Here is a 27,731-nt window from a genome sequence, read left to right as displayed (position 1 = left end):
ATGCAAAACTCATAAATGTAGGGAAAATTTTAAGAAAACTTTATTTGAAAAAATGAACCTGAATACTCCCATTTCTTAAACAGAAATACCACAGAGCAAAATTACCAATAACTTAAAAGTTTTTCACTAACTTTCTGGGAGTGGCCAACAGGGAAGATTTTCTTTCTAACATATCAATGACAGCCACAGAACAGAAACACAATGTTTTCTTTCCACTTGTTTCTGATAAAAGTATTTCCTTTAGCTACATACAATTTAATTTCACTTCAACAAACAACTTCAAAAGTAAGTGGTTTAACTGTGTTTGGGCCGAGTCTCCAGCCAGCGGCTGATTGCCATTTTTAGTGTCCTGTTTGGTGTAAGCGTAAGAGAGGGAAGAGGAAGATTTGTCATGGGACTAGAGCGTCTTTTATTGCTGATCCAGGTTTCCATTGCTTTCTTTTCGTAGGAGTAGCCATCTACAAAGAAACCATCATCAAAAGCGTGTATCACACGTGCTCGGGCATGGTTACACTGTACAGACTTCTAGCTACTTACGTTTAAAGGGGATGTGAGGGAATCTGTATTTCCAAACGGGAAATTTGAGATACAGAAAAATTACATGGTCCGTGAAAGCTTTACCATAAACTCATACATACTTTTTTCAAAGTATATAGTTTAATGTATCACAATAAAACTTTATACAGAACTGTTAAGATTATAATATACACGTGAATAGTGACTGGCAGTAATTTTCATCTTTTCAATAAACCTATCCTGCTCTAAAACTATGTATCCTTATTTCAAAATTATAGGTGAAAAGGGATATGCAAGGCTGTCCCCCTCCTGCTGCTGTTCAGCAGCTCGAGCCCTGTTAAGTGCAGTGCTTACCACTCCTGCAGTTAGCAAATGCTTTCATATTTTGAACATTTTAATTCTCAGGTCTGGCCTGATACCGCAAAACTGCAGAAAGTCAGACGCTGTTTACACAGCATCAAAAAAATATCCTGGTCTTTTGGTGATCATGTGCCACCCCGCCCTGCCCCCAGGATCGGAATGATAAACACTAGTTCTTCATAAAATGTTTCAACTACCTAACGCCTGCTGCTCCTTGCACATCTCAGCTCCAGGGTCGTCTTGAAGTAAATGACTCTCGCTCTGTACAAACTTGGACGTGCCATGCACACGGTCTGCTAAACGTAGAACTGAGCCTGGTTTGGGGGATTCCCCCGCCACGTGCACAGTTCCATTTTGCACTTCCTAAGACAACTCTGTAATTAGGTTTGTAATTATATTTGCAAGGGCACATAAACAAAGGTGACTTAAAAAAAGAATCTAGACAGCCTCAGCAGCTGGTACAGTATTTTTCTCCATATCAGAGATGTAATTTGGCAAATTAAACATTTATCACAGTTCTGTTTTGTTGCAACAGCTATTTAGAATAGTTTATCTTTCTACAGCTGGCAAGATACACCTATGTTTGTGTTCCCACACCTACCTTCACCCTTCAGTAACTCATTTCAGTCAACATCATTTAAAGACGTACCTGCTGCAATGACAGGATCCTTCATAAGCTCTCTCGTTATAGGACATAAGAACTCATCGGGGACAGTGACAGAAACGGGGGCCATTTTCATCCTCAGTTCTTCGATCTTCTGGAGGACTTTACTGCGTAGGCCTAGTGACTCTGAAAAGTCATTCGTACACAAAGTGGACACGACAGACACAGAAGGCAAAGAGGTTAGGGCTCGCATGCATTAGCGGTTGTGTTGCAGGAGACACAGCTCCATCTCGCCATCCCCACTTGACACAGAAAAACCTGCAGACACCCCAGCCACCACCACAAACAGCCCAACTACAGCATGTCACTCCTGCTGGCTCACAACCACCTTGTGGAGTAACGAAAACAAACACTAAAACAAATGCAACAGTGCTGCAAAGCCACGGCCGCCTGGCAGAGCAGCGTTTTGGTGGGTGCGTGACAGAATCACACACTGCGCTGCCCGGGCAAACCCAGCTGTAGCCAAAGCTGAGCCAGTGCGCCAGTAGCAGCACTCCTCCCTCGGAGACTCAACTATGTGGATGACAGCATGAAGGTGTGAGAGTGCCCAGTGCCACCATCACCTCCAGACAGGAGACTGCCTTCCACCCAAGCACCCGAGTGAGGCCTCGGCCCCCTTGGGCCAGGGCGGCCCAGCACTTTGGCGCAGGGTTGTATTTATGTCACCATTACAGACATAAAGTGCTAAATGCGTCACAGATCAGTAGGGAGGCAGTCAGATGTCGCTCAATCTCCCCAAAAGTCTAATTGCAGTAAGGCTGAGCACACAACACAAGGACTCTGCTGTTGGTGTAGCACTACACAAAGGACGGTCGGACGGATGAGCTCTTTACTGGGTGGTTCAGCGCTGCCCTCGGCACCAGCCAGGCTGGACTCCAGTGCACCTCAGGCTCTGCGGCACCAGGTCCACCCTTCTCACTTCCCAACCCACCACTCGTCTATTAGAGAACTGCAACAAGCAGGACAGCAAACTTCACTGACGCCGTAGCAGGATCGTGAGACACCATTAAGGGGTTCTGGCCCCTGTTCCTTACACTCTTTGCACTGCGTAATTGGAGGAAAAAACACATAAAGTAGAACCATTTGCTCAGGTATAAGCTTACGAGCATGTATTTAACCTTCTACCTTTGAGCCATGCCTGAGCAACACACACAATTAGACTCACACAGCAGTTCTGAAACTTTGCATCCAGGTCTTACTGTGACTTTCTCACTGGAGAGCCAGAACCACACTGCTTCTTCTTGACTTCAGGCCACCATTAATATATGCATTCACCTTCACTCTTAAGTGGTACCGAGTGCCAACTTACAGAATGGAAGCATGCAGCACCAAGAATGAAACCACATGGCAGATGTAGGGGTTCCATTCCCCAGTCTGAGTTACAGTTTGTTTGACCCCTTTTTAAAAACAGTAAGGAGGAGGACCCTGGGAACTATCGACCAGTCAGCCTCACCTCCACCACTGGTAAGCCATGCAGCAGATCCTCTGGTAAGCTATGTCAGGCATATGGAAAATTGCATTAGTTTTGGTGTTGTTTTTTTTAAAGGAAGAATAGTTTGATCTGAGATTTGTGAGACTTGAAAATTCTTCTCACTACCACGTACATATTGTGGTATAAACTCTTCATGATCATGTAAAGCGTCACAAATACCGATTAACACATATTCCCCGATGAAGGACCACAAGTTTATTTAAGTATCCTAAAACTCATTTAAGTCCTATTACCTATTTACTGAGAATATACAATAGCTGTGAATCTGAAAAAAGAGCGGTATCCATGCTTGAGACAGCAGCCATTCTTTCCAACTTAATTGTGCATAGAAGAGGAAAAAAGAAATATGACAATGAAAGAAGTAATTTTATAGTTCTATAAACTGCCACACTACAATTTTACCCTGTCAAGATGGGAAATGCACCCCAGAGATGAGTAATCTTCATCTTGCATCAGCAAAACATTCCTCCTTTTAAAAATAGTTTTATGTCAAAAAACCTACAGGTGTAATACGTCACAATTTTTTCTTCCCATCTAGTAGTGGTAAATACAAGTTCCTACACTGGATAACTTTCCACCTCCAGTACTAAAATAAAGAGCTGATACCGCAGTCTTGCAACCCACTGCTCCCCTCCAGCTGCAGACCAGCCTTAACGCACCAGCGCTCCCAGCCGTACCGCACAATTCACCCGCTGCCGCAAACCGCGTGTGCAAAGGGGTAAAACTCAGCCACACTGACACGCATGTCATTTTAATCAGCAAAGACAAAAGATGATGTCACGGTGTAAGAAAAACATTAACCTACATTTCCTTAACAAGGATTATGTAACAACACATGTAAAGATAAAGACAATGTAAGAACTGAATTACAGTATTGAAATACAATAAAAGTTCATTCAGCTTATCCTTAGGAAACGTCTGCATGGCAATTTTGTAAAAATCTTTAAGATCAGCTTGGGATCGAGAAAAAATAAGAATATAACCGAAGGAAAGAAAGGCAAAAAAGAAACCAACTAATTCTGTGGTTATAACTGGATTTTGAGGACATCTACAATCTTCATCACACGGGCAATTTTTCCCAAATTCCTCTCAGGCAAACAGATTAAAGACTATTGCATCCAGTTGCCACCTCAATTAACTACCTCCTGATTACACCTCTAGTAAGGGATTAAGGAATTATTCATGACACATCATCTTTTGAAAAAAAGTTATACAAGAACACTTGAAATAAGATTTTGTTGATATAAACAAAGCACATGCGATTTTTGATTTAATCTATACTGAGCAATTCCCCCAAAGTTTACTTCAGTATACAGGTACGGCATGGCGAATCACAAGGGATTCAAATTCTGCTCCAAAATGTTGTTTTCAAGCTCATTCTCAGACCCAGAGTTTCTTGATAAAGATACGAAACAGGAAAGAACTTGCTCATACTTTTTGTACGTACCTAGAGTGAAACCCCATACCAGAAGAGGAAGACAAAACCCCCCATGTCTTTGATGGTTTCCAAATGCAGCTTATGCGTGTTCGTCCTTGGTTTGTGTTCCAGGGACACCCTGCAGTAAGCGAGGAAAGGGCTGAAGTGTCTGTAAGACAATCTGTTCTCTTTACACACCTGACCTAAATCATGACTGAGCCACATGAAGAAGCCTTCTCAATGTGCTGCAGAAGAAGGGAAAGCATTTTGAATCCCTCCAACTTCTTTACAATTCGTGAAATTACAGCACAAAACACTCTGTATGGCACTAAAGGCAAAACTGAAGGTGCGGTCTTCCAAAAATGAGACCTAGTCTCACCTCCTGCCCACCCTCTGCAAACAAACTGAGGTCACGATTCCCCTTTGGTAACACATTCAGGAAGCCCGAGAGCAAAAAGAGCCCGCAGGCACGGAACGACATACCCCACCTTCCTGTCTGAACAGGACGACAACGCGTATTCCTTTTCTTCTGACTGAACTGCATCACGGAATTGCAATGACTGTGTCATTGCGTCTGTTAAGAATGAGAAATGCTGAACTTTGTTGCATGTACACAAGCTTTTCAGCCAGAGTGTATATAATGGTCACTTTACTTTTGCTCAACATCTCACAGAGTTTAATACAGTGTTATTTATATTTTATGACAATTAGGCTGGAAAGAGGCTAGTTCCATTTGCATGGTAATGAGCCATTCTTTCAAAAAGCTGTCAAAAACAATCAAAGCAGCTAATGAAATGTTATGTGAACCACTTGCTGATCATTTTCTCTTAGATTAAACGCTTTCAAAAGCGTGAGGATACCCTTTTTATTAAATGCAAATCAGAGCTGAAGCAAAGACTAACAGGACAATAAATAAGCAGCTAATAAAAAATAAAAGAAAAAGCTCCTATCCTATCAATCATCAGGTAAAACGATGTAAAAAAACTCCCTTTGCAAAGACTGTAAAAAAAAATGAAGAGTTCTTTGGCAAGATCTTATGGAAATGATAAATGTTGCATTATTAGAGCAAAGACCACAGGTTATCAAGGAGAGAAAGGACATGCTCATTCAAGTATTTGTATAATGGTAAGTCCTAAAATTCAGTTAAACTGGAATTTGAGTAACACTGAAAAGCATGTAAGTTTTAGGCAGATAGTATTTTCCTATTTTGTAACTGCTTGAGCCTCGGCAGACAGAGAGCAATTCTTCAAGTCAAATATATCAGGCCATCATTTCTATTCTGTGCCAATTATAGTTGCAGAATGACACGCAGAAGCAGAATCACTTGCATTTACCACTTCAGAACCAACTGATTTGAATTATTTTATTTGGTGACTTTGAGGCGTATATAAAATACCTTTCATATAACCAATAAAGTGGAACTCATTACTTCACATTGCATTTATGCTGGTTCACATTTGTGGAGTAGCTTATGTTTATTAAAATAGTGAGTGATTTCAGTTAGAGCCCTTTTAAAAATTTCTCAGAGATGCCTGTGAAAATCTGTTATCCTATAATCTTATAACGGGTGTTATAAGATCCGCGAGTGCTGCGAGAGCTGGTGGATGTTATTGCTAGACCACTCTCCATCGTCTTTGAACGGTCATGGAGAACAGGAGAGGTGCCTGAGGACTGGAGGAAAGCTGACATCACTCCGATCTTCAAAAAAGGCAAGAAGGAGGACCCCGGGAACTACAGACCAGTTAGTCTCACCTTTGTCCCTGGGAAGGTAATGGAGCGACTCATTCTGGATGTCATCTCCAAACACGTTGAGGAACAGGAAGTTATTGGAAGTGGTCAACATGGATTTACCAAGGCTAAATCATGCTTGACCAATCTGATAGCTTTCTATGATGTTATAAGTGGTTGGCTGGATGAGGGGAGAGTCGTGGATGTCATCTACCTTGCCTTTAGCAAGGCTTTTGACACTGTCTCCCATGACATCCTCATTAGGAAGCTGAGGAAGCACGGGCTAGATGAGGTGACAGTGAGGTGGATTGAGAGTTGGCTGCGGGACAGAACTCAGAGGGTTGTGATCAGCGGCACAGAGTCTAGTTGGAGGCCTGTAACCAGTGGTGTCCCCCAGGGGTCAATACTCGGTCCAATTTTGTTTAATATATTCATTAACGACCTGGATGAGGGGACAGAGTGTATCCTCAGCAAGTCCGCTGATGATACCAAACTGGGTGGGGTGGCTGACACCCCAGAGGGCCGTGCTGCCATCCAGCGTGCCCTGGACGGGCTGGAGAGCTGGGCAGAGAAGAACCTAATGAGGTTCAACAAAACCAAGTGCAAGGTCCTGCACCTGGGGAGGAAGAATGCAAACACCAGTATAGGTTAGGGGCGGACCTGCTGGGAAGTAGCTTGGAGGAGAAGGATCTGGGGGTCCTGGTAGACAGTAAATTATCCATGGCCCAGCAATGTGCCCTTGTTGCCAAAAAGGCCAATGGAATCCTGGGCTGCATAGGGAAGAGTGTGGGCAGTAGGTTGAGGGAGGTCATTCTCCCCCTCTACTCTGCACTGGTGAGGCCACAACTGGAATACTGTGTCCAGTTCTGGGCTCCCCAGTTCAAGAGGGACAGGGAGCTGCTGGAGTGAGTCCAGTGAAGGGCAACTAAGATGATGAAGGGATTGGAGCATCTCCCTTATGAGGAAAGGCTGAGAGCGCTGGGACTCTTTAGCCTGGAGAAGAGAAGGCTGAGGGGAGACCTTATTATGGCGTACAAGTATCTAAAGGGTGGGTTGAAGGAGGATGGAGCCGGGCTCTTTTCAATGGTTCCAAGTAACAGGACGAGGGGCAATGGGCACAAGTTAGAACACAGGAAGTTCCGTTCAAATACACGGAAACACTTCTTTACGGTTCGGGTGACAGAGCACGGGCACAGGCTGCCCAGGGGGGTTGTGGAGTCCCCTTCCCTGGAGATTTTCAAGACCCGCCTGAATGCAGTCCTGAGGGATGTGCTCTGGGCAATCCTGCTTTGGCAGGGGAGTGGGGCTGGGTGATCTCTAGAGGTCCCTTCCAACTCTGATAATTCTGTGATTCTGTGATAAAGTACCCACCGAAGAAAAAGCATGGCAAAAGACTAAAGTCTTGAGAACAGAGACTGAGCAACGAGGATTTTACCTGATAATGGGAAAGAACATACTGAATCCATTTCAGCTCGTATGTACAATCAATCCTCACTGCATCCTTTTGTAGCAAATGAAAGAGCCAGAAAGCAACAGCTCCCCGTAACCAGGCCGTATTCTACATGTGCTCTGTCTAAAGCCACATCTATCCTTTCCATCTCATAGCCTTCCTTACCGTGGGCTTTTACAACTCAGCTTGTATTTTCTTCTTTGTGTTTGAAATCATTCTTGACAGAGTCACTACAAATCTATCAGGCAACACGTGCTTTTGTTGATGTTTTCCCCCGCAGAGTACACTATGTTCAGCAGGTCAGCTCTCATCATTGGTCACACTGCACTCAAGTCCCATGTCACTTTATAGCCAGCGTTATTTGATCAGCCTCAGCTGGTGACTGCTGCAACAGAGCTTTAGGCTACGCCGATGTTAAAGAAAATGTGTGCAGAAACTGATGAAGCCAAATGTCTTTCGTGGATAACAATTCCTGACAGATTCCCAGCACCTCCGTTGATTTCTAGAATTCAGCAAAGCTAGCTGATACGCAGAGGTACCACGGTGTGATACAAACCAATACAACACACGCACGCACACACACAACAAAAAAGTGAGGAAGTAGTCTTCCTGCCATGAAGAATACTAACTTCCAGAAATAAAACTGCACTTTTAAAAAGGTTTCTTAACTCGTTCAGCCTTTTGCTATACTTGATCTCACTTTGGCAAACATACCAGCACCTAATTTACACCTAAATCTGGCCATCAAAATGAATAAAGAACTTATATTCAGAAAGTTCCAGTGTAGTTCACCATCTTATTTCAGAATTACCGCTTTAGAATCATTACTAATATGGCACTTCCTTGTGATTCCTCCTAAAATGTAATCACCGTCTTGCAATGAAGTGACAGAACAATGTATTAACTAGGACACCCGATGAATTATCAAGTGTCTGAGCCAGGCTAGCTTTGCTTGATCCTTACAAAACGTCAACATCAAATGCTTCATTTCCAAAATAAGTAAAAACTAAACCATACCTTCTGTTTTTCTATTATGGTAACACTACACGGAAGAATTTCACTGCTAAATTCAAGGTAGTTGACCACATATTATTGTACACATGGCATTTTTGCAGACTGATACGAAAAACTAGAGAGTAACCTATTTACCAAAGTCAGAATCACTAAGTATACACAAGAGCTGAAATTCCTTTTCCACAGCTTAATAATACAAGATCTAAAAAGGAAAATAGAAACAAAAGCAGGTAAGACCACTTAACATGGCACTGTTGGTGGAAGTGCATCTTTATGTCTCTAGGTATAAGCAAACACCAAAAAAAAGCATTGTGGATAAAGTGACGTTAAGGGTTTTTATCAGCCCTGGTAATGAAATAATAATGCATTTCAGGGGTAAAAACATCCACCATGGAACCCCTAACTCGTTTTCATTCCAGCACTTCACACATACTCTAAAGATTAAAAACTATTTGGATTTCAATACTCTTACCAATTTTTAATTCATTAGCCAGACTTTCTTTAGTAAGATGCAGTAGTTCTTTGCCATCGATGTTATTCGTTTTGAAAAGCCCAACAAAATCTGCTAAGTCTTGTGCACAAAGCCAGGCCGAAACATCGTCCTCTGACCAGTCCTCAACAGCCACCTTAGGTTCCTCTCCTACAGTATTTGCTTTGGAAAGAAAAGATAACAGTTTAAAACAAACAAAGAAACCAACCAACCATACAACACCCCCTGCCCCCAAACCAGCAATGAAAAAAAAACAGTTCTAAAAACAACGTCAGTAAAGAACGCTGTTTTTCAAGTGTTCTCAGTACTATACATTCCCTAACACCTAATAAAATGAATGTTTATTAGACATTACTTCAGGGGGAGGGGGGGAGCAATAATTTGGGTTTGTCTTTTACCTATCAAATTTCAAATTTTAGAGGAATTTAATCTCTCAGATGCCTACATTTCTGTCAAATTTGAATCGAACTAGAAAACAGAAAAGCATCAGCAGACACCGAAACCAAGTCTCACGCCTCCTTAGAAAAGCAGACCAAAGTCAAGACTTACTTTTGAGCTTTGAACAAAGGTCTATGTACCTTTGTTCCACATACTTTAGGTGATGATATATTTTGTAACGTTAATTATCCTAGTTTTTTCACCTATAACAACTGGTAAGCTCTATTTCTTGTTGACAATTATGCTTACAATTAGCATATTTTCTGTTTAACTCATCGCCAATGATACTTGTCCAAAGTCTTTCAGCACTCTGGGAATAATATTCATCTCTTAAACGCTGTCGAGAGAGTAAGAAATTGAATTACTCCTAGTATATATTATTGTTAAAAAACAAAAAGATAATACCTCTGTAGGACAATAACAAGATCAATTCAGAGAAAAGATAAATAACACGCACATAATCCTTAGGTTACACACTAACTGCATGTAAGAAAAAGTGGGGCTTTTTCATCTTCCGAAGGTGTTCACACACTAACCTGCACAGGGTTGCTTAAGGTCCAACTGCCATATGTTCACCGTTTTATCCATTGAACCTGTGGCAAGGAAGGGACTATATGGTGCAAAAGCACAAGTCGTAACGTATCTACAAATAAAGATAAACGTGTGAAAATTTGCAAGAAAAGGGTTTAATTTCTTTTATTTATTAACAGTAAAACAGAATAACCATAGTGAATTCTTACCTGGTATGCTGAGACAAAGTATGAAGGGTATCGCCAGTGGTCTGTAAAAGAATATTTGTGATTTTAAATCTATAAAGAATAAAAAGAATGTTCACTCGTTTGTATACTTTCTTTCAAAATAAGGAATAATATTGCTTCTTGGAAGATGACAGAAGTTACCTTCAGAGAAGTTACACAACTGTGCCAAAGCTGATCAGCAGCAGAGTCAGAAATGCAACTCGAATTCCCTGCGTGAAGGCCCCAAATCCAATTCACTGGAACACTGCTATGCTTTAACCATCAGCCAGCACCAACTTTCAGCATAGCAATTCAGAAATGCCAACTGAATTAATTACATACATATTGGCTGGGTGCTCACGTAGATAAAGACATTCCTCCTACAAATCCAGTATTAGAAACAACCAAAAGTGAAGAAGTAAATGAAATTCAGACTGACTTCATGCCACAGTCCTTCAGTGCTTCCATTTGGCCACTAGATGCTACTAAAAACCAAATTCCTGAGTTTCTGCACAGTTCTAACTTATGATTTGAAAGATTTTCCTTCTAATGAAAGATATTATTTCTTTGACAGGTACAGACAGATTGGAAAGGTGAAGAGCAAAGTTATTCTGAATCACTAACTGACTGGTCAGCACACCAGTATTTGACCTGTCCCTCACGAGGAAAGTGCCCTGTTTTAGGTTGAAATCTTTCTCCCTCCCATGAAGGTTTACTGTCCTCACTTCTCACCAGCTAGAAGTTATCGTCCCACTTGGTAAAAAACTAAGTCCACAAAAGCTGACAAATAGTATTAAGAAATACTCATGCTGTGGTTTTCTGCATGTTCCAATTTTCTGGGGTTACAAAAGTGTAGGACTTCTTGCATACCTGTCTAAGCTTCAAACTAGTAAACTAATTGGGCCAAAAATTGGGAAGGTATCAAATGAGTGATTTTGCTGAAAAACTGACCCAAACTGAAAAATTGTATCAGTGCAATAGTATGCACAGAGCGAACTAGAGAAGCTTAACATTTGTTCATCCTTCATTTTCAGCAAAATTATTTTTAATACTATAAAGTACTAAAGGTAAATAAAACAGGTGAACCACAAAGGAATTAATACCAGTATTATAGAAAATGCCTGAACAATATGTTTTAAAGAAAAGACATTGTATTTAACAGAAAAGTTTCCTTGAATTATTATGCTTATATTTTATGTGCATTTTATATATAATTAACTAAAGAATTTCTGTGATCACCATTCCTGATTTCATGACAAAAGCTACAGTCTTTCTTGCTTTGGAAGCTAAGAGAAATTTAGGATAACAAAAATTCCTTCTATTTCAATATGAAGATAACAACTACTGTAGAAAAATCAAATAACAAACCCCTCAAATAAATGTAAATAAAAAGTGAGAAAGACTGATCAATTCTCCAGACACGCTTTTCCTCAAACTCCTCCCTCCCGCCAATGCAGAGTAAACATTTGGGGTTTATATAGTTTCTATTCTTCAATATTTCTTTACGTTGACAGACACTGCAGAAGCAGTGCTGATATTTAAAGACAACACTCCAATGACTGATCTTGCACTATGCTGTACTTACAGTTTCATATATTATGACACACTTGTCCACGGACCTTTTGAAAAAAACACATTGACATTAAAATGACGCAAGAGGAAAAAGGAAACAATTTTGAATGAAAAAGGGGAAGAAAAAAACCTTTTCCATAACCAAAATAGGAGCATATGTCTTAACACCACTTTATGAAGAGCTTAGATATCTAAATCCCCTCCACCCACGCCCACCTTAAAACTCCACCGCTGACCAGCTGTACCTCCAGCGCGGTGTAAAAAGCAGTAGTTAAATACCAGAATGTCGAGGACCAGCACAGTGCTTATGCAAACTGCTCCCTGTTGCCTCTACCATATCTATTTTACGTCTCTGCAAGCGGCATCAGGAAAGCAGATGCACAGTCTGGCCAGCCATGAGCTGCTCGCAGCGCTTCTATCGGTTTTGAAACCTTGCAGAGCAAGCTACAGGAAGCAGTGCAATGCCATCCATAAAATATAGTGCTGCAATGCAATCAATACAATACAAATATTTCACAAAATACAAATTGCATCGTTATTTACCATGACAGCAATGTTTCCTGAAAGACTTTATGGGATAGACATTTCACTTATGAATACATAAGCGAAACCAATAATCTGTATGTCTAATGGAAAATAAAATAACTCCAGATCACAAACATTCATAATGATCTTCCAATACTGAAAAAGACTCCCTTAAAGAGAATACAGAGCAAAATGTCCACACAAGCTACTGTCTCCCGGGGTCTGTATAGTTTTAAGTTTATTTGTTGGCGATTGTAGTCTTTTCTTTTTCCTTTGCAAGATGCCGGGTTTTACCATTTCAGTTTAGAAAGCCTTTGTAAAAAAGACAATTAAAAATTAGAGTTGAATCATTGTATTTGTTACTTCAAGTTACTACTTAGTCAGTTTAGAAGTGATCAAGCACTCTTCATGAGAAGTGCAGAATAAAAGCATAGTCGTTAATATTCATAAACCCATAAATTATTGTATCTACCTTATTTACAATTTCCTCTTTCAATAGCTTGATCCCTGAGGAAAGCCGCTAGTAACCAGCTGCCAGTTTACCTTCGAGCTGCTGCTCGCAACAACCATTTGAGCCGGACAGTCCCATCCTTTTCCACACAACTTACCATCCCCTATTCTGACCTGTATCTCCCCAGTTTGGCTGTAAGACTACATTGGGGGACCATGTCAAAAGCCTGGCTGAAGGCGAGGTGTAAAGGGCACACCGCTCTCCCCGTCAGCGCACAGCCAGCCTTCTCCTCGCAGGAGGCAGCCACATCGGTCAGGCTCCGTTTGCCCTTGTTCAAACCCTGCTGCTTTCCCCAGACATGCTGCGCTTGGAAACAGCTTCCAAGGCCACTGGAAGGATTTGCTCCATAACCTTCCCAGAGAGCAGAGTTCAGCTGACTAACCTGTAGTTCCCTGGATCCTCTACCTTGCTCTTCTTGGAGGTAATCAGAGAATCATAGAATGGTTTGGGTTGGAAACCCAGGTTGGACACCTGTGCCAGGGTCTCTCCACCCTCACAGTCATGAATTTCTTCCTCATATCTCATCTAAATCTCCCCTCTTCCAGTGTAAAACCATTCCCCCTTGTCCCACGGCTCCCCTCCCTGACCAAGAGCCCCTCCCCAGCTCTCCTGGAGCCCCTTTAGGCACTGGAAGGGGCTCTGAGGTCTCCCCAGAGGCTTCTCTTCTCCAGGCTGAACCCCCCCACCTCTCCCAGCCTGTCCTCCCAGCAGAAGGGCTCCAGCAGCTAATCTGCATCTTTCCAGCCATCAGGAATCTTCCCATCACCTCCACCCTCCTGGGCCTTTCAAACAAGCAGAGTGACCTTGCAATGACACTGGCAATTCCCTTACCACCCCCTAACAAAGACTAACAATAATATCAGTCCTAACTGATGGATCATGATTAATCTGCCGCTAGTCTTAACCATTATTCTGCACAGGGCAGACGTCAAAACCACAGGTATACAGTTATCTCAATCATGCACTTTTTATGGAAAAAAGGCTTATGTTGCCACGCTCTGAGTGAGGATCAGCGAAGCAATTTTTAATTTCGACCAAATCTATCAAAGACAAAAATCTCAAGATGTTTAACTTTCTAAAAAGTTCCTGAAAGTGCATGAGTGAGAAGGGAATTCTAAATGGTGTCCCAAAGAGACTGTAAGATTGCAATATAGATTTGTATTTTTAATAGACACCAGAGTATCCACACGAAAGGCCACATAAATGTCCCAAACCCAGGAAATCATGAATCTCATTACAATACTCAAGAGAACAGGGCTTGCAACACCCTAGATTTCAACATCAATCACCCACAAGACGCAGACCAACTGGAAAGACACTTCAATAGCTCTGGAGGTCACAGAACTGTTCCTTAATTATTGGAAATATACTTTGAAATCTCCAACTCTTCAACCTTCCCTGTTACAATACTGAAGCATGAACCTGGACAGGCACCTGCATGGAATTTAAACACGTAAAACATACTGCTTACCCTGAAACTAACATCTGCCCATCAGAAGAAAATGCACAAGCCAGAACTGGGGCAGAATGTCCATTCAATGTGCATTTGTATTTTAATTCAACACCTAAAAATACAAAAAGTAAATTATTACATATATACACATTTGACAAGATGCAAGAAAAGCTGCTTTTAGAAGCATAAAGCTGCACCAAAGACCTGACTCTGTGACATGCTGTCTACAGAAGTGGGGCATAAAAGATGAGCGACAACTTAATTTTAACATCTCTGACCTCCTCCATTTGTAGCCTTAGCATGTCTAACAGTGTTTTGAATGATGAAATGTGTATCTGTACACATAACATTCATCCTTACAGACTTCTATATAAAAGAGATTACAAAAAAATACCCACTGAAGATGTTTTTGGCCACCTGCCTCGTCTCTACATAGCAGTCACACATCTACATTGCAGTTTTAGCAGGAGCCAACGCTGTTTTCCTTTCTCCAGCTCCTGCTCAAGGGCCAAGACGTACTGCAGGGTGCAGGGAACCCTCTCCCTGGCCTGGCGGATTAAGAGGTTTCAACCTATCAACCTGCTCGAAGGCCACAGTAGAATTGTTACTGGTTAACAAGAGATAAAAATGCTAATTCATGTCAAATGTTTATTATAACATTAAGTTTGAGGGAATTGGGGGAAATCTTTTAAAAATCTTTACTTTTACAATTACTGATAAGTAAGTCAGTAAATAAAATCTACAGGGCCCAATGTCACAAACTGCTGCATGTCGGGTGCTCTCCTGCTACACAACTAAAAGAAAACCCAACTTGTGGTTTGTTTGGCTGTGAATCCATGACAGCAGTATAAATTTGATCTTGGATGTAAATTGTCACTAAAGACTTAAGACACTGGAATATGAAAAAAAAACATCACTATACAGACCTAAGGAATCTGCAAACAAAATATGCCAGAGTTTGATGTGATTATCTTGACCACAAGAAGCCATCCGGAAGTATCTGAATCCTTGTTCACCATCTGATAAAATTCAAACATAGTAATGGGAATCAAGCACAAAAAATACCAGCGTTATCAGTAAACTATATCAGCACTCTTACACTGGAATTCGGTAAATTTCCTTAACCTCAGTACTACTTTTTAAAAGTGTTAATAAAAATAATTGTAGAAGTTCTCAAACCACTTAGAAGTGAGAAACAGGCATCACCATTATACTGTTTCCTGAACAAGCAGATAAAAGACCAGAACCAGGCTCATATGTTAAGGTTTTTTGATGGTAGATGTTTGGTTCCTCTATCTCCTGAGTGCAACAATACAGCCTTTTAACCTAAATTATATGGTTATATCCATTTCTTCTACAGTTCAGTAGTTCTCAAACTTACCCGCATACGCATGTACAAAATTTGAGAGTACTTGACAGGCTATTTCATAATTTTAAATGTTTGACTTCTCATTTTTATAAACTAAGTGATGTTTCGCGACTGCAGTCCAGCCAACCACTCCAGAAATACTGCATTAAAGATGAAACACAGCAGTAATAGTTCTATAGCTTTCCCCTCTCTATTCAGTGGATATGAACATTTCAGAATTATCATGTTCCATTCTAAATCTGTCGTTTCAGCCCATGATCAATTTTTTTATTTATTCTTAAGACCTGTGCCAAATTATTTCTGCTCTTCTACTCCACTGAGCTGGCATACCAGCCTGACACAAGTCACCAGAACAAACCTTCGGTGCCATTACCTCTGCCAGTACCAAGTCTTAAAATTCCTACAAGAATCACCAGGATTAAGAAATCAGAAAATCGTAACAGAAGTTTTAAGGGCTCATCTTTCCAGCTCTGTAGTTACCAGAAATGTCAGAATATTTACTGTCAAGTCACTTACAAAATAACCCCAGGGGTTCTTAAAATCTCGATTTTTCCACCACGTAAAGTATATTTTAATTTCATAAGGTTATCACAATACAACCCTAGTACACACAGACCTGTTTGTTCACAGGAACAGTCAGAGCTACTCTAACTGTGGCAGATCTTAGGACTCACCTCAAATCTGTTAAACATTACAGCACCAAAGTGCATCATTTTTGCTAGGATTTTACAGTGTAAGATCTGGGTCTTACACAGAGATAGTAGCATGCATCAGCTAGCACGTTGCAAAAACACATGCTTCTTGGTAACTAAGAACACGGTGCTTGGAAATGGTCTGGATGGGAATTCTGTCATGACGCACAGGCTTTGACACTACTTTACAAGTTACCAATTGTTAAGGGGATATTACAGTGTTGCACACACAGAGCTCTTTGGGATAACTTGGAAGACTACACAATCTTCCACTGAGGTTCACTAGAAAATTTTAGCAAGATCTGCCATTTTTTTTAGGTAATTTTACCACAGGTTACTTATTCGGGAGGAGGGCAGCACTGAAACTCTGCAGTGGGACGGGAAAGCCCGCACAGCACTACAGCCGCTCCAGACCCAACGGGCTTCTCCGCAACTGTGACTGAGTCCGCTTTAAAAGTCGGAGAATCATCTGTTACAAAGAGCCCAAAACACAAAGAACCAATCAGAAACTCTGGTTCTAATTTTGTGCTGAATTAAGCAGGCAAAGACAGTCTCCATCTAAAACCATCTTTAATTGTACCAGATAAGCACTGCTTGCTTCAGCTTCCACGTGTTCCTTAGCTCTCAGATGCAACTCTTGGTTCACGATGGGAGTTTTTGGGGTAGTATATTCACCAAGAAAGGTTTGGAGGCATTATTTAAAGATCAATCCCCTTTTAATTGTGGCAGACTAATTCCATGCTGTCCCTGCACCTTTCAGTGGACACAAATTTGACTAGTTTGGTATCAGCAGTCACTAATTCTCCGTACTGAAGTACACACTCACATCCTACTTCCTCAGCTTTCTCCTGCTTCTGTCCTGCTTTTTTCCCTGCTGCTTCTCCTACTTTCTTCCTGCTCTGTATCACCTCCTGAGACAAGGTGGCACACAGACAGCAGTACTTGTTGCTGTCTTTAGCACCGAAAGGTGGAAGTGGCTGCTCAGTTGTAATTTTTGGTACCTTTGAAAGGGCAGCTCGTGTACTCTGAAAAGAGAAGCTTGCCTGCCTATCTTTATGGAGACTAGTTTGTCCCCATAGTAGATCTGGAAAGCACAAAAGTATACCTAGAAGGTGGTTAAGACAAGTTACACCATTACTTCCTTAATCTGACAATGAGGCTTCTGCCCAATGTCCCAACCTCCATCAACAGCAGATGACTACGTGATTTTCTAACTCTTTATTAAACAATTTTACCTGGCAAAAAATTACACAAATTAACCTTTCAGCTTTTCAGACTCTGAAAAAATTTCAGAATTTCCAATATTTGGTTGTTCAGCTATGACACTCTCCTGTACTGCAATTAATTTCTACAAGGATATTTCAAATAGAAGTTCTGTTCGGTCTGGGGAAGAGAAGGCTCCGAGGAGATCTTATTGCGGCCCTCCACTCCCTAAAGGGGGCCTACAGGAGAGCTGGGGAAGGACTTTTTACTGGGGCATGTAGCGATAGGACGAGGGGGAATGGCTTTAAACTGGAAGAGGGCAGGTTCAGATTGAACACTGGGAAGAAGCGTTTCCCTGTGAGGGTGGTGCGGCACTGGCACAGGGTGCCCAGAGAGGCTGTTGAGGCCCCATCCCTGGAGGTGTTCAAGGCCAGGCTGGACATGGCCTTGGGCAACCTGGGCTGGTGGGAGGTGTCCCTGCCCATGGCAGGGGGGTTGGAACTCGATGATCTTCAAGGTCCTTTCCAACCTGAACTATTCTATGATTCTATGCTCCTCACCCCCCCACCAGCCAGGGCTGGGGGCACAGGGACCGGGGGGACATAGCCACCCCAGATGGCCCAGGGATGTCCCGGACCATACGGCATCGTGCTCAGCAGCAGAAGCCAGGGAAGAAGGGAGGACACTTGGGGACACGGCATTTGCGTTTCCAGGGCACCGTTCGGGCGAGGGAGCGCTGCTGTCCTGGCAATGGCTGAGCACCCGCCTGCCGCGGGAAGGGGGAATGAATTCTGCTGTTGCTCTGCCTGTGCGCGTGGCTTTTGCTTTCTCTGTTGAACTGTCTTTATCTCAACCCACAAGTTCTCGCACTTTTGCCCTTTGATTCTCTCCCCGTCCCGGGGGACCGAGCAAGTGGCTGCCTGGGGCTGAGCGCCCACCAAGGTTAAACCACAACAATAATTTTAAAAGCCTGTACACACAAATGCAAAGCTTTCCCTGAGACAGCTAGAAGTTTAAATATGCAATTTTCAGTATACGAGTTTTTGCATATAGAGAAATGTAGGTTCTAATTATTTTCACAGAATCACAGAATCACAGAATTATCAGAGTTGGAAGGGACCTCGAGAGATCATCTAGTCCAACTCCCCTGCTAAAGCAGGATTGCCCGGAGCACATTACTCAGGACTGCATCCAGGCGGGTCTTGAAAATCTCCAAAGAAGGGGACTCCACAACCTCCCTGGGCAGCCTGTTCCAGTGCTCTGTCACCCGAACCGTAAAGAAGTGTTTCCGTGTATTTGAACGGAACTTCCTGTGTTCTAACTTGTGCCCATTGCCCCTCGTCCTGTCACTGGGAACCACTGAAAAGAGCCTGGCTCCATCCTCCTTCAACCCACCCTTTAGATACTTGTACGCCATAATAAGGTCTCCCCTCAGCCTTCTCTTCTCCAGGCTAAAGAGTCCCAGCGCTCTCAGCCTTTCCTCATAAGGCAGATGCTCCAAGCCCTTCATCATCTTAGTTGCCCTTCGCTGGACTCGCTCCAGCAGTTCCCTGTCCCTCTTGAACTGGGGAGCCCAGAACTGGACACAGTATTCCAGTTGTGGCCTCACCAGTGCAGAGTAGAGGGGGAGAATGACCTCCCTCGACCTACTGCCCACACTCTTCCCTATGCAGCCCAGGATTCCATTGGCCTTTTTGGCGACAAGGGCACATTGCTGGGCCATGGATAATTTACTGTCTACCACAACCCCCAGATCCTTCTCCTCCAAGCTACTTCCCAGCAGGTCCGCCCCTAACCTGTACTGGTGCCTAGCATTCTTCCTCCCCAGGTGGAGGACCTTGCACTTGGTTTTGTTGAACCTCATTAGATTCTTCTCTGCCCAGCTCTCCAGTCTGTCCAGGTCACGCTGGATGGCAGCATTTTAGTTCCACAGAAAGCCTTACAAATGTGAAATGAATGCAAATTGAACATAATACGCAATGCAGCCCTGAGAAAGGCTTACCCTATGCGTGCCTTATAGTTTTGATCTCGATACCCAAATATATACAAGAATATCAGATTTCATTCTCAAAAGAAAGAACTAAGTTCTTGCCCATCACAACTGTGAAAGAGCACATAGTGACAAAACTGAAATGCAACTTACACACCGAGGTCAGCTAAAACAGACGTAAGACATTTGACCAGTTATCACATCTTAGTGGGACACATGAGATTCCTCCAACTGAGAAAGTCAGGTGCAGGAAACGGTCCATCTACTCACATCCCACAGCTCACGCATTCAGCTTATTAGGTTTCCCGTTCTCTGCACTGCTTTAATCCAGCCCTGCTCCTCGGGGAACCAACGTATGAAAGAGTAAAGTGGGAATGGTAATAGACCACTGCATCTTCTAACACCCTTGTCAGCCCGGGATGAAGGCTTCGCTGACAGACACTGCCCACACGTTCTCCAAAACCCCAACAGGAGCAGTAGCTACTGAAAGCTATCAAAAGCATGCTAATCACCTTGTTTGTTAACCTAGTACGTTCCTTGTCACCAACCTGACCACAACTTTTACTTGAGAATAGTCAGAATATTCAAAACACCAGCTCCCCCCAATGTCATCTGTATCTTGAGCACTGACAACTAAAAGAATATGAAAACAAGAGCTAAATAAAATAACTCTTTCTTTCCCATGCTCCTCCCCTGACAATTCAAGTAACTAACCAGAAATTGGCTGTGAAGAAATATCACAGCAGGTAACGCCAAGATCATGTGCTTTTTCATTATACAGGCATCTCATTTTATCATCCCAAACGGTTAAATCGCCACACGATGATCCAGTGACAAAGAAACTTCCATTAGGAGAAAATGCACAGGCCACCAAAGAACCATCTTTAACATTCCCAGACCTGAAAAGCAAGAGTACATGGGATTTTAATTTAGAATAAGTAATGCTCTGAAGAAGCGATCTCTAAAACGCAGTCTGATACAATAAGCAAACTGTTTAAAGTTTTATACTTTGGAACTTGGTAACAGAAGGGAGAGACGCTCACACCAACTGTGGAGAGAGATGCAAAACAAGCACAGCTGCAGGAACCCTTCCTTGACTGCAGGAGGAAAAACATGAGACGGCATCCCAAGGCAATAATTTTAATTGAGCGATAAAATCAAACTAAAGACAATCTGCATGGACTTACCCTTTCAAAGGCACAATGTGCTGCTAAAATTCTGTGGCAGGATAAATTTTAAAAGTCAAAAACAAATATACAACTACCATAACACAGATTTACACGTACACAAACAGGGGGAAATACAGACTCCCACAATTTCTCTGTTCTGTTTTCAAAGACAAAACAGAGCACCCACTAACCCATTGATAAGCTGTAGCTGAGTAGAACACTTTGTGATTTATGACATAGGGTAAATTTTGGACTACTCGTACACAAGAGAAAGCAATGGCAAAAAAATTATTTCTATATTTTAACTAAGTCAGCCGAAGCACTTTGTAAAGCTGATCTTAACAGAAAATGCCCAGCAGATATGGAAGTGTGGCCAATCCCCAGGAAGGAAGTGCGGTCAACCCAACATCCTTTGGGTTATCTGATAGTAACCATAAATCAACCAAAAGTGGCTCCCTCCTTTTAACGGACAGTAGATCCGGCCCAGCACAGACAGTTGGATCTTTAAGTGCAGGAAAAAAATCACAGCCATAAGCAACAGTCATACAGCAAGAAATATCAGTCTTCTTTACTCTGTCACTGTATTTTGTAGAACAGCCGCTCATTCTCTTTTGCTGACAGAAAGTTTATTTACTGCCAGAGGTGTCAGACTTAATGCCAGAGAAGACAAGTCAATAAACTTTCCTGAGAGTCTCTCTAATCAGACCCAGGACCTTCATTCTCCCTTAATTCTACCATTAAGAATACTATCAGATACACTACAGTGCTTCCTGGTTTTATATGTACAATTCTTTCTCCTTAGTGCAGCTTTTAAAACTTTCCTTCTTTCACACACAAACCTGCAGATTCTGCTCTGAAAACTTAGCAGTAAAATAAATAGTACTACACGTGTTCAGAGCGTGCATTTAAGATCATCAGGACAGATATCAGTACCATTAAGTACTGCACAGGGAATAGAGAACACTAAGAAATACACATAAATTAACTTGCTTCATGTTGTTCACATCCATCATAGAGATGATTTAAATAGCCATCTCCTTCACGATTTGAACAGACAGTCAATTACAACAGTTGAGCTGATAAGGAGTAACTGGATACCTTTGTTGCAATTATCATCCGTGTATTTAGCCAAGTGACACAATCGTGTGGTAAAAGGTGTTCTCCTTTTTAGCATGAACACAATCAACTGTTGCAAAAGACACAGAGGACCACAGACTGACATTAGATGGTTACCCAAATCCTCTGACAAAATTTTTACGTACCTTGATAACTTCTAAGTAATATTGACCTCAGCTTTAAGAAAAAGGGACAGGTACACTTTTCTATCCACAATTACAAAAGACACTAACAATAAGAATAATCATCAGCTGAAAATATACACACAACCCCCCCACCCCCACCTTATATACAAAGTTAAGTTGACTATTGTTGCGTGTTAACACTTCAAAATGAACTTTCTAAAGTGAAGTGAAGGGGACAGGATTGGAATGTTCAAGTTCTTGTTTCTTTATAATGGAAACACCAAAGTAGAATAATTTCTGCTTAAAACAACAATATTGTTTCTACATAGTCATTATACATCCACCAGGAGGGAATTAAGGATGTAGGTCTAAAACACACATCACTGCGTATATTAATAGCATATACTTGTAATAAATGACTTTTTAATATTTCTGGGGTTTTCCCTGTCAGTAAACAAGTATTCTGAATAAAAAAAAAACCAACTGCTTCACTAGTAATACCTTAAAATAGGTAAGCCCTTAGACTTCAGAATACTAATGATTGAAATCCCCTATTTTTCTTAAAGATAAAACTAAGAAACATTATGTAATCAATACCTCTTTATTTTCTGAAAACAAAACAACTATTTCAGTGTTTCTGTATACATTACAAACAACAGGGTGGCAAAAATCTATTAGAATGCTGTTTATGGACAGGTTTCCAGATTTACATAATTTCAAATAACTATAATCAATCGTTTTGAAAAATTTTACAGTTCTAAATACAGATCTAAATCACTGCTGTGGAAGGCAAAGGTAGAGAGGCCACAAAAGCAGTAACAGGCTTGACAGGGGATTACCAAAACCAAGCGAGTTTGGCTTTCAGAAATGGCTACTCCCCAATCCTGAGCGTAAGATCTCATCAATTCTCTCAAATTCTTTACTGCTTTCCTAACTTTAGAGAGATGTGTAATTGCTGCTCTAAAACCCACCTGATATCTTGCCCGAGTACAGATTACAACTGGCCTGAAGACTTTACTGAAACACAGACTGCGCAACATCACTAAAAATGCCCATCTGCTTTGTTTCAGATGTTTTCTGGAAACCCCTGTGAAACGTGGGCTGTCGTACGGAACTCACTCGGCTCCAGTACGCCTTTCTGTCACCGGTATGTCTCCAACTGTATGGTTTCAGGATATGGCAACAGTTTCCGAACTCTTTGATTGCTGGGTTACTATCAAGCTTCTAAGACCTTCCTGGACTCCAAATAGCCTTGTAATTAAATACTTAATTAAAAACCACGTATAATGCAATACAAGGCACGGAGCGCAGCCAGGCTCCACTAACTAGCTGTGTATTATGTAGCATAGTTTGCTGACCCACTCTTTAGAAAGCAGGTGCATGCAGTATGAGCTCATGTTAAATCAACGAAAACACTTCCGTGAACTTAAAAAAATAATCAGGATTTAGATGAAAGACAACTCAGTAAAAATTAAAGCTTCTTGAGTTTGCATTGTTTAACTTAAAAAAAAACCAAACAAACTTCTCCCTCTCCTACTGATAATCTTTTGGTCTTCTAAATCCTATTCCTGTTTCTTTGTGATACCAATCAGTGGCGTTAGGTCTGCAAGTCTTGCGCACAGTACAGCATACTACTTAAATTGCATTGTAAACGAGGCTGTCAAAAAATAGCTGGCACTCACCTGTAGAGTTTCAACGACTGCGTGTTCCAAAGCACTAAGCTCCCATCCGCTGCCCCAGACACCAGGTATGTGGACTCGGGAGAAAATCGGCAGACTCGAACAGGACTGCTGCTGGGCTGTTCTAGCACCGCCAGCATCCGACCATCACCAGTGTCCCAAATCACGGTTGTGCCATCTGTTGAACACGAAGCTAAAACGTGTCCTGATGGAGAGAAGCAGCAGCAGTGGACAGCATACGTATGGCCTTTTAAAGGCGAGTATGGAAGTTCAGTAAAGTCATTTAAAGAATAAACACGAATTGTTTTGTCCAAGGAACAAGTAGCCAAGCACGAGGATGAGAAGGCACAGTAGTTGACGTCGTCACTGTGATCTGCTAAAGTGTGAATTAACGTCACCATTTTATCTACTTTCAGCAAAAATATCTGAAAAAAAACCGCAACAGTTAGACTTATCTCTCCTCTTTCACAAATGAAACATGCTACCTTAACAAGACACATTCTCCAGGAAAAAAATAGTAAATTCATTTGCAGAGGCAGATTTTTTCATCTCAACATTGTTTTACCTTCAACTTAAATCAGGGATTAATCACAGCAATGAGATGAGGGCTTTACGACTTGGTCAGAAATTACATATCTAAACTTCTAATGACAGCTTGCAATTTCGCAGTACAACATCCAGGATCACATAGTAGCTATGTGGTCTTAGAGCAGCAGCAGAACAAGTTATTCTAGTTATTTGATTTATGCTAAGAAGTTCGCTGCTCAAATTTAATTGCACTTACTGATACATAAAACAACAAAAGATGAACTCCACACACATTTTCCCAGTACTTCAGGGACCCCCACTGATGGGACCAGTTTAGACCTCAGCATTGGACAAGGGGTTTACACTGTGACATCTGGAAAAGCCCCTAAAAGGTACCTCCCAAGCAGTTCCTCCCCATGCTGCAGATGGGGACAAGCTTCCTGAGAATAACGAAGCACGGATGCAAAAGGAAGCGCCCACAACTCTCAAAAGCTGTTTATCCTGAGCAAAATCAGCAATTCTATTTGTATTGAGTTAATTTACCTAAACCGGCAGCCTATTGTTTAAGTGCTTCATCCTGAACACTACCTTAAGAGCTGAGGCAACCACAAACCCATGTTTTTATATATACACACACGTTTGGTTTTACATATGAATATATACACACATATGTTCATATAATGTGGACACATAAATTTGTGTATGCAAAAATGTGTCTGTATAACTGCATGCATACATGCACGTGTATATATATGTACACATACAGACACAAAGGTATGTAAGGGCAAAAAAACTTCTCTCCAGGCAGCATATGGCATGGATTTTCCCAGTTTTATTACTATTTTCGTCATAGCCATCAAACAGATTAAGCAGCGTCAACATCTCTTGTCTGTAGAAAGAAAATGAACGTACTTCCCTCAACTGTGAGACACTGGCGAGTCAGACAGGTCTGACATCTGGAAAGACGAGGCTGTGAAAGGAACGTTAATGTCGCCGTTATGAGATTTTCAGGAGCTCACCGCGGAACAGCAGAGCTAGGAAGGAGAGGTTTTGGGTATGAAGAGTTTAAACGATCTGAGGGCGCAGCGCGAGTCTGGAGCGTCCGTCACCAGAAGACATTTCGCACTTCAGCATTACCCCCTCCGGCGACGAACGCCCCTCGCGGCGGCTCCACGCGGCCCTTCCCGCCACCGCCGCCATCGCCGCCGCCGCCCGGGCGGCGCAGGCAAGGAGAGGGCCCGGGGCACGGCCGGTACCTCACCCGGGCTCCAATGGCGGTCTCAGGTAAACACGGGGAGGAGCACTGCCTCAGCGTCCACCGCGGCCCTTCCGCAACGGCGCCCGCCCGGCGCTGAGGCGCCCGCCCGGCGCAGGGACAGAACCCCCGCCCCACCTTCCGCCGACCGTCCCGGCACCGAGCGCTCGTTCCGCCGCGCACGCGCAAACTCCTCCCCCCTCCCCGTCAGCGCGGCGAGGAGGGCGGAGGGGGTGAAGGCGCGGCCGCGCCCGGACCTGAAGCGACGCCGCTGCGCCCGCAGCTCCCGCTCGAGCCCTTCCCGCCGTCCCGGTGCGGTGCCCGGGATCCACTGACCCCCGCCATCCCCTGATCCGCTCAGCCCCGTTTGCGCGGCCCCCGCAGGGTTGGAAGGGGGCGCGGGCACCCGCGGCGGGGCAGCGGGCTGAGGGGAGGACGGGGCGCGGGAAGAGCACCTGTGGAGATGGGGCGCCGCCGGACGCTCCCGCTGATGGGCTCAGGGCGGCGCCGGTGACTGCCGGGCCGCGCACCCCGGGGGGAGGTGCGGCCGAGGGCGCGGGGGTTACCGCCATCGGGGCCGGGGGGCGAGGGACGTGACTGACCGACCGCTGCCCCTCCCGGCGGCGGTGCGGCCCTCCCGCCCCCGCCCCCCAGCCACGAGCGCGCAAGTGACTGCGAATTACCCGCCCTTAAGAGCTTTATTAAAGGGGTTTCAAACAAATACAGCTGCCCCGACCCCACCATCGATCAGGACATGTACGCCATTGCCGTCGTCACAGTCCGGTACGTGCCGAGCCACTCGTGCAACACAAAGCGTTCGTGGCACACGCACCTTTTTTGAGGAAAACAGTCACGTTACGGGAGTGACTGCCCGGAAACATCCCCGCTCAGGGTCCGCCTGCCACCTCTGGCCCTGTCCGATCTCGCACTGGTTTGTAGCCGTGTGATCTGGTCGCACCCGGTTTGACCCGCTGGCTGATGACGGCCCGTTAATTATTCTGGATCCTAGCTGATGGCCGTTTCATCTGTGCTGCACAGATTTAGCAATCCGTAAGGTTATACATTACTGAATAAAACGCCTCATGGCCCTAAAAGAACTTTGCATCGAGTGTTAGAGACCTTCTTACTGCAGAGGGCAGAGAGCTGGTGGAGAACACACACGTCTGTGGATTGTGAAAACCACACCGAATACACTTAAAGAATGTTCCACAATATTTTACGGATGGGAAACTTGAAATCGCTTTCTAAATAAGACATTGTGAATCAGTAACATGCCCAGAAATGTAGCTACTGTCAGTTCTAATAATGATGGTTAGTTTGGACAACACAAGCAAAAGAAATCTGTGTAATAAAAGGTAACATTCATTTTTCTGAATGTACATACCAGCTATAAAAATTTCTGGATAACTTGTTAAGTTTTAAGCTCAAGATAGTTCACAAAAAGTCACATAATCAAATAGCGTAGTTGTGGTGTTCCTGATTTCAGTCTTTAGCCCTTGGTCTGCAGGCAGGTTTTGGTAAATCCAAGACCTCTAGGAACGATACCAGTTTATTTAATAAACAAAGTCCCCGTTCAGCATAACATATAAAACGACTGTTCCTCGGATGTCTGTGCCCATTCACAGTTAACACAGCACCTCTACCCTAATTATTATTAGGGATCTACAGAAATCATATAAAAAGATTAAAGAAAAAGCTTTAGACCTCTGTTTAAAGATACAGATTTTGTCCAAGACAACTGCAACTTCTGTTTTTCAGCTGCTTTTATATCATCCAATTTTTTTTTCAAGGAGATACCAAGAGGCAAAATAGAACTCACACTCACAACCAGAACACTATTCATGGAGCACCATCAACAGTACTTTAAAATAAAGAGTTTGAAAGCTTTGAAAGCTGAAATTCTCTAAACTAAGACTAGCACGCTTTGTCAGAAAGGAAGAAAGCGCACACAGGAGAACTTTCCCTCTATGGAAACAGAGAAACATCAACAGGAGAGACAGTTAGTGAAGAAGAAAAGCAAATTTTTCTAGTGGTTAAATCACTGCTCTTTTCTATGGAGATATATAATGGCATGTGCATGATTCAAGCTTGCCATTCAAATATAATAATTCCTGTAAATTTAATTTTACTGAAATAGTAATGAAGACACTGGCTGCTAGCGTGCAAAGCAACACGCTGGTGGTGTCAAGTTAAGGGAGGCGATGCTTGTCCCACCCTCACCGCTACAGCAGCTGTTGC

The 27,731-nt window shown here is 42.9% G+C and overlaps 1 protein-coding gene across 1 annotated transcript; it reads right to left on the bottom strand.

The window, feature by feature from the left end:
- Window positions 1-16: 16 nt before the first annotated feature.
- WDSUB1 (WD repeat, sterile alpha motif and U-box domain containing 1) lies at window positions 17-25,281 on the bottom strand. The gene is made up of 11 exons (XM_082484128.1): window positions 25,258-25,281; window positions 23,714-24,135; window positions 20,336-20,520; window positions 15,294-15,386; window positions 14,386-14,479; window positions 11,892-11,925; window positions 10,310-10,350; window positions 10,106-10,212; window positions 9,114-9,293; window positions 1,526-1,666; window positions 17-458 (listed from the first exon to the last, which is right to left on the bottom strand). The coding sequence occupies exons 2-11, from the start codon at window positions 24,109-24,111 to the stop codon at window positions 295-297; spliced, it is 1,437 nt and encodes a 478-aa protein (XP_082340254.1). The 5' UTR covers window positions 24,112-24,135; window positions 25,258-25,281; the 3' UTR covers window positions 17-294.
- Window positions 25,282-27,731: the final 2,450 nt, after the last annotated feature.

The sequence above is a fragment of the Vanellus vanellus genome (assembly GCF_965231255.1).
Source record: "Vanellus vanellus genome assembly, chromosome: 5".
Classification (NCBI taxonomy): Eukaryota; Metazoa; Chordata; class Aves; order Charadriiformes; family Charadriidae; genus Vanellus; species Vanellus vanellus.
Note: the sequence above shows the minus strand (reverse complement) of the source record. Positions and strands in the feature narration are given on the sequence as shown.